This window comes from Pezoporus occidentalis, unplaced genomic scaffold (genome assembly GCF_034315485.1).
Source record: "Pezoporus occidentalis ecotype Australia unplaced genomic scaffold, CSIRO_AGI_Poc_V1 ctg2502, whole genome shotgun sequence".
NCBI classification, from domain to species: Eukaryota; Metazoa; Chordata; class Aves; order Psittaciformes; family Psittacidae; genus Pezoporus; species Pezoporus occidentalis.
The window spans coordinates 1-6,859 of record NW_026914398.1 but is presented as its reverse complement, the minus strand read 5'-3'; the positions used below and the strand labels follow the sequence as shown (position 1 = coordinate 6,859).

General features: G+C 60.7%; 1 protein-coding gene across 1 annotated transcript; it reads left to right on the top strand.

Annotated features, from left to right (window-relative positions):
* The first annotated feature begins 4,147 nt into the window (after nucleotides 1-4,147).
* RPL18 (ribosomal protein L18) lies at nucleotides 4,148-6,147 on the top strand. The gene is made up of 7 exons (XM_062623395.1): nucleotides 4,148-4,186; nucleotides 4,367-4,453; nucleotides 4,575-4,682; nucleotides 4,782-4,880; nucleotides 4,982-5,105; nucleotides 5,217-5,286; nucleotides 6,045-6,147. Exons 1-7 carry the CDS (start codon nucleotides 4,184-4,186, stop codon nucleotides 6,118-6,120), a joined length of 567 nt encoding a protein of 188 aa, XP_062479379.1. The 5' UTR covers nucleotides 4,148-4,183; the 3' UTR covers nucleotides 6,121-6,147.
* The last annotated feature ends 712 nt before the right edge of the window (nucleotides 6,148-6,859 follow it).

The following is a 6,859-nucleotide window of genomic DNA, read 5'->3' as shown; positions in this document are numbered from 1 at the left end:
GTTCCACGGTTCTAGGATTTCTCCTCTGGCATGTAAGGAGGATTTCAAGGAGGGTTTCCCCAGTGTCTGGGGGATTCCCAGCAGCTCAGCCCAGTCCTGGCCCTGTTACGTGGAACTGATGGAGAAGCATCATTTTTCAGCCCCTTTTCTGCTCTATAATCAGCGGAGCCCTGGGTTTGGGTTAACTCCGCCTCCCTCTCAATGCAGTGACCCAGCTTCCCCTGGGGCCGCGCTCCCTAAGCTCACAGGAGCTCATGTGCCCCGGCAGCAGAGGCCCCAGCAGTGAGCATGGTGGAGTTGGACTCCCTGGTGCCACCATTGCTCCAGCCCCATGCACCCATAGCAGAGCCTTGTTCCCCTCATTGCTATGGCTGGGCCCCCGGCTCAGCGCCTGCTGCCAGCAGTGGCCGTGTCACAGTGGGTAGTGGCGGCCATGTCACAGTGGGTAGTAGCAGCCATGTCACTGCTGTCACCGCGGGGCTGTGACACAGGTGCCCTGGTGTAGCGCTGGGCTGCTTCCAGAGGTGGGGAGCACCGGGAGAACCTGGGTGCTGCTGAGCAGGAGTGGGAGAGACAACAACGAACGCTGTGTCGCTGCGTGGGGAAGGGCTGTAACGAAGGCGAGAGAGGAGCGTCTGTGCTGCCAGCGCCCGTGTCAGTGCCCCTCACAGCCAGCACTACCATGGAGGTGGCAGAGGTGAAGAAGTCGCTCCGTGTGCTCGCGGAGCAGCTGCAGAGAGCTTGCAGAGTCCAGGAGGTGGAAGGAGCGGCTGCAGTGCTGGGTGGGTGTGGAGGGCGCCTACAGCCTCAGCCTGGCTGAGGCGGGGAGGGAGCTCTGGGCATCGGCTGCTCTGGTCCCGTGTCCCTGCTGAAGCAGCGTCACCCAGAGCCGGTTGCTCAGAACCGTGTGCTGACAGGGACAGGGAAGGGCTTGCAGCCTATGGTGGGTGTGGAGGGGCTGCCGGTCCACACAGGGACGGGGAAGGGGGTGTCAGTGCTGGCCCGAGTACGCCAGCAGGCACGGGCAGCGGCATGAGCGGGCAGGACATGAGGGAAGATCATGACGGGAGAGCAAGGGCAGCCATGGGGTGTGAGGAGCGTTCCTGAGGGGTAATCATGAGGGGAGATGAGGGGTGGCCATGAGGGGTAGCGGTGGCAGCTATAGGGCGTGGGCCACTATGGCTGGGAGACGAGGGGTGGCTGTGAGTGGAGATGGTGAGGGGCAGCCATGAGGGGAGATCTTGAGGGAAGATCAGTTTGCCCTTAGTTTAGCGGTGGGCTTGTCAGTGCAGGGTAATGGTTGGACTCGATGCTACAGTTCTGTACCAGCGCAGTTGATTCTGTGACATTTACTTTACGGTCTGTTGCCTGCAATGGAGGGAATGGGCCGTGCCCCTCCTGGAGACACTCTTGTTCCCCCTCCTCTCCTGCAGGCAGCAGAGGCTGACAGAGCAGCCTTCAGACTGGCCATGCAGAGCTACTCAGAGCAGGCCGGCAGCAAGGAGCTGCTGCAGGACATGGTAGGTGTGGAGGGGCTCCTGGTCCATGGGCTCTGGGGCTGCAGAGCCTGAGCCCGTGCTCTCCTTTCCCCACGCAGGACGGGACTCATGAGGATCTCTTTGATGCTGTGCAGCAGGTCCGCAGCCAGGTTGGTGTCCTCTCCCCTAGCCATGTCCTCGAGCTGTGCCGGCTGGGGCTGAGCGGTGTGACGGGTCCTCGGGGGTAGTCTTGTCCAGCGCCCCCCCCGCTGAAGGAGGGCTCTCTGGCACGTGTTGCCCACTGGCTGCGGGCAAAAGGGTGACTGGGGAGGAGGACACATTGCCCAGGAGATGAGGCATCCATCACTTAATTCCCTGTGCGTGGCCTGGAGTCACCCGCGCTTCTCAGTGCCCTCTGGCAGTGGGGTAGTGAGGGAGGGCTGGAGGGGGCTGAGAGTGCACGACGCTGCCCTTGTTTTGCAGGAGGAAAAGCACCTTGCCTGCATGGGGGCCTGGCTGCGGGAGGAGCAGCAGAAGGACAAGGTAGTGCCAGAAGGGCCAGGGCAAAACAGGCCCTTGGGGAGTGTGAGGTTGGAGGAGGCCCCAGCAGGTTCAGAGACTCCAAGCCTTGTTTCTCCCAGATTCTGGATCAGCAAATTGAGAAGCTGGAAGAGGCCGTGGCGCAGAAAGAGGAGAGGGACTTGCTGGCCAGGAGACGTGGTTTCTGCTACTGGCTGCAGTGAGTTTCCCCTCGGGGTGCCCTGTACCCCGCTCCAGGCAGTGGCAGGGATGTGCTTTACGCCTGCTCCATCTGGCCAGGCTCAAGTTCAGGCTGATGCTGTGCGCTGCTGCCCGGCTCTGGGCTCTAGCTGAGCATTGGCCAGGGTCAGTTTTCCTTGAGCCTGGGTGTTTCCTGGGATTGAGGAGTCTCAGGTCTCACTCTGCTTAAGGGTGCGATGAGAAATGGCTGGGGGCAGCCCATGGCCCCCTCAAGTCCAGAGGAGACCTAGGGTTGGCGTCATCCACCCTGCCCTGTCTCCCATGGCTCTTCTTCTTCACAGGATGCTCTCCCTGCTCTTGGTCAGCCTGGAGCTGGCCGTTGGCATCTGTGTGGCTGCTGCACTTGTCTGCACCTTGCGCCTTGACCTTGAGTTCTTCTGCTGCGTGCTCTCGTGTGGACTTCCTGAGCAGATCTACAGCAACCTCGTGTATGCCCTGGGATGGATTTTCCCTGCGGTCACTGAGGGGCTGCTGCCCTGTTGACATCCCTTTCCCCCCCGCCAATAAAGCCCAGGGACTGTGACATGCAAACCAGCGCCTCTCAGCTTGGGGGTGCTATGAACAGGGTAGTCTGCAGCGGCTGCTGTGTTCTGGTCTCACCTCAGGACTCCAAACACCCGTGGGGCAGGCGCTGTCCCCAGCGTGTCCCTGGATGGGGGCCTGGATCTTGTGCCCCTGCACACCTGTGCATGTGGTAGAGGGGCCATTGTAGTCCTCTTTGGGCCTATGGTGTGTGTGGAGGGGCTCCTGGTCTTCACAGGGATGTGGAAGGGGGTTTCAGTGCTGGCCCGAGTACGCCAGCAGCCACGGGCAGCCGCATGAGTGGGCAGGACATGAGGGAATATCATGACGGGAGAGCAAGGGCAGCCATGGTGTGTGAGGAGCGTTCCTGAGGGGTAATCATGAGGGGAGATGAGGGGTGGCCATGAGGGGTAGCGGTGGCAGCTATAGGGTTTGTGCCACTATGGGTGGGAGACGAGGGGTTGCTGTGAGTGGAGATGATGAGCGGCAGCCATGAAGGGAGATCTTGAGGAAAGCTCAGTTTGCCCTTAGTTTAATGGTGGGCTTGTCAGTGCAGGGCAATTGTTGGACTCGATGCTACAGTTCTGTACCAGCCCCGTTGATTCTGTGACATATACTTTGCGGTGGAAGTTGTCTCTCTCCGTGGCAGGGGTGGGAACTGGATGAGCTTTAAGATCCCTTCCAATAGAAACCATCTTGGGATTCTGTGACCTGGATGAATTAATCCGTGGGAGGGTGGCTCGTTTTGCACATGTGAGTGCTTTCAGCTTTGCTGGTGTGTTCATTTTGTTGGCAAGGAATCCAGTCATCAGATTTTTCCATGAGAGTCTCAAGGTGTTGCTGATGGTCTTCCAATGGGAAGCTCACTGCAGCCTGGACCCCTTATGGGAAGCGGGAGGCACCGTGGTGGGTGGCCGGGGAACAAAGGGTGCTCTGAGATGGATTGGGATGGCTTTTCCCATGCTGGAAGTCAAGTGTTTGCCATTCATATGACATGAGTTGGAGCAGGAACATGTTGGTTTTCTGCTATTCTTCTGCAGGCTGGTGGGTGGTCACATGCTAAACCAATAACAAGTAAATTAAAACCAAAACCCCGATAGTGCTGCGAACCACAGTGGTGCCTGGAACCTGCTTCCCCATGTGGCACAACTTTCATTGTCTCATGGCTGGCCTATGCAACTGTGCTGCCACTTCTCTGTGATCAGAGCAGCTGAGATCTCAATCCTGAAATGAAGATAAAGTTTCTGAACAGGGAACAAAGTCTGGGTTGAAACCCAGCACTTTCAGAGAATTCTTAGTGACTGCCTTGCCTTATAAGAGAGCACTGAGTCTCTTGGCAGAAGGAGTTTTGCTTTATGGAGCCCCTGGCGCTCCTTCCTCTCCTTCTACCCTCCGCCGCCGCCATGGTGGGTCCGCGCCGCTATGGCGGGGGGGGGGACCGCGCATCCGCCGCCATCCGCCTCCGGATGGCACCGGCTCGGTGCCTCCGGTACCGGGCTAGGCCGAGGGGAGCCTGCGGGGCAGGATGGCGACGGAATCCGTGCGCGATGCCTGCCGGCTGAGGCCTAACGGTGGCGTTCTCTCAGGGCATCGATATCCGCCATAACCGCGACCGGAAGGTGCGGCGCCGGGAGCCCAAGAGCCAGGACATTTACCTACGGCTGCTCGTTAAGGTGGGGGAAGGGAGCACCGGAGAGGGGGTGAGGGTGGAGGGGGTCCGGTACCGCTGTTAACGCCTCCGGTACCGGTGTTAACGCCTCCGGTACCGGTGTTTGTGGTGTCCCCCCCCCTCAGCTTTACCGGTTCCTGGCTCGCCGGACCAATTCTGCCTTCAACAAAGTGGTGCTGAAGCGGCTCTTTATGAGCCGCACGAACCGGCCCCCCCTCTCCTTGTCCCGTATGGTGAGTACCGGGGGGGGGGAGTACCCCCAAATCCGTTACCGGGCTCGGGGCCCCCCATCCCACTTCCACCGTGTCCGGTTGCCGTTCCCCACCCCATAGATCCGGATGATGAAGAAGCCGGGCCGGGCGGACAAGACCGCGGTGGTGGTGGGCACCGTGACCGATGACATCCGCATCCAGGACGTGCCCAAGCTCAAGGTTTGGGGGGGGGGGGGGTGGTGGTTTTGGGGTGAATTAAAGGGGTTTTGGGGTTGATGTTCATCCGTTAATGTGGTTTTTTGGTTGCTCCCCCCCACCAGCTCTGCGCCCTACGGGTAACGAGGGGGGCTCGGACCCGCATCCTGCGGGCGGGGGGCTCCATCCTCACCTTCGACCAGCTGGCCATGGCCACCCCCAAGGGGAAAGGCACCGTTCTGCTGTCCGGTGAGTGTCCCCCCCCGCCCCATTGATCCTTGTGGGACCCCCCCATGAGGTTATGGGGTGATGCTCTATGGGGTGACCCCTGTTTTCCATGTGTGCCCCCCCCACATTCAGGACCCCGTAAGGCAAGGGAGGTCTATAGGCACTTCGGGAAGGCACCGGGGACCCCCCATAGCCACACCAAGTGAGTGCGGGGTGGGGGGCATTTGGGGTGCTATGGGGGGGGGCAGATGTTGGGGGCTGGTGTGGGTTGATGGAGGGGTCTCAAGGGGCGTTTTGGGGGGGGCATTGGTACCTTAAAGGGGGTTTTGGGGGGTCTTAAGGGGTGCCTGGGGGGGGCTTTTGGGGTATTTTAAAGGGAGATTGAGGATACCTTAAGGGGTTTGGGGGGGGGGTTAAGGGGTGCCTGGGGGGGGGTTTTGGGGTATCTTAAGGGGGGATTGGGGGTACCTTAAGGGGTTCGAGGGGGGTTTAAGGGGTGTCTGGGGGGGGCTTTTGGGGTATCCTAAGGGAGGACTGGGGGTACTTTAAGGGGTGTTGGGGGGGTCTTAAGGGGTGGAGGGCGTTTAAGGGGGCATTAGGGGTAAGTTAAGGGGTATCTTAGGAGGGGTAGCTGAGGGGGTGTTAGGGGGGGATTTGGGGATACCTTAAGGGGTTTTGGGGGGTATTGAGGAGGGATTGGGGGTGAGTTAAAGAGTTTGGGGGGTTCTTAAGGGGTGTCTTGTGGGGAGGATTGGGGGTACCTTAAGGGGTCTGAAGGGTCCTGAGGGTATCGGGGGGGGGGGGATTAAAGGGCTTTTGGGGGCACCCTAAGGGATCTGGGGGGTTATTGGGTGCTGTGATCCCTGTGTGTGATTGGCTCCCAGGGCACTTGGGGGGTGGGGGGGGTGACCATGCTCGGGTGTCTCCCCCCCCGCTGACCCCCCCATTCCCCCCCCCCAGGCCCTACGTGCGCTCCAAGGGCCGCAAGTTCGAGCGGGCTCGGGGCCGCCGCGCGAGTCGGGGCTACAAGAACTGAGCCCCCAATAAACGGCTTTGCCCCCCCCCCTCTGCCTGTTGCTCTCTTTGGGGACCCCCCCGGATCCCCCCTGTCCTTTGGGACACCCCCAAGCCCTTCCCGCCCCTCCCCCCACCAGTGTCTACCTGCTTTTGGCCCCCCCCTCCCGTGTGTTTCATCTTTGGGGTCCCCCCCCACTGCCTGGTTTTAGGGCCCCCCATTGTTAATACCTGGGTTTGCAGACTCCTCATGTGTTTCATCATTGGGGTCTGTCCTCCCCAATACCTGGTTTTAGGGTGTCTCCCTCCCCCCCCATTGTTAGTACCTAGTTTTGAGGCCCCCCATGTTTTTCATCTTTGGGGTCCCCCCCCACTGCCTGATTTTAGGGTCGTCGTCCCCATTGTTAGTACCTGGTTTTGGGGACACCCCCATCACTGCCCCCCACGCTATTGCTCGGGTTTTGGGGGCACCCCTGCCCCCCCCCATCATTGTGTGTGTGTCCCCAGTGGCACATCACAGGTGGGGGGGGAAGCTGTTATCGCCTCCCCCCCCCCCCCCAAGCCTCCCCCCTCCATTTACCCCATTCAACCCATTTCCCCCCCCATTCACACCATTTAACCCCCATTTCCCCGCGGGGGGGGGGTCCCCACGCGTGTCTGTGGGGTGGGGGGGGCAGCCCCGATGACACAGGAACCGGTCGGGGGGGTGTTGCGCAAAAAGGGGGGGGCGGGGTCACCCCACGGGGGGGGCGGGGGGGAGA

Bases quoted from the DNA above. Each gene is read 5' to 3' on its own strand.
- RPL18 (XM_062623395.1), top strand. The intron at 4,881-4,981 runs GTTTGGGGGGGG...CCCCCCCACCAG, and splicing joins AGGACGTGCCCAAGCTCAAG to CTCTGCGCCCTACGGGTAAC. The intron at 5,287-6,044 runs GTGAGTGCGGGG...CCCCCCCCCCAG, and splicing joins ACCCCCCATAGCCACACCAA to GCCCTACGTGCGCTCCAAGG.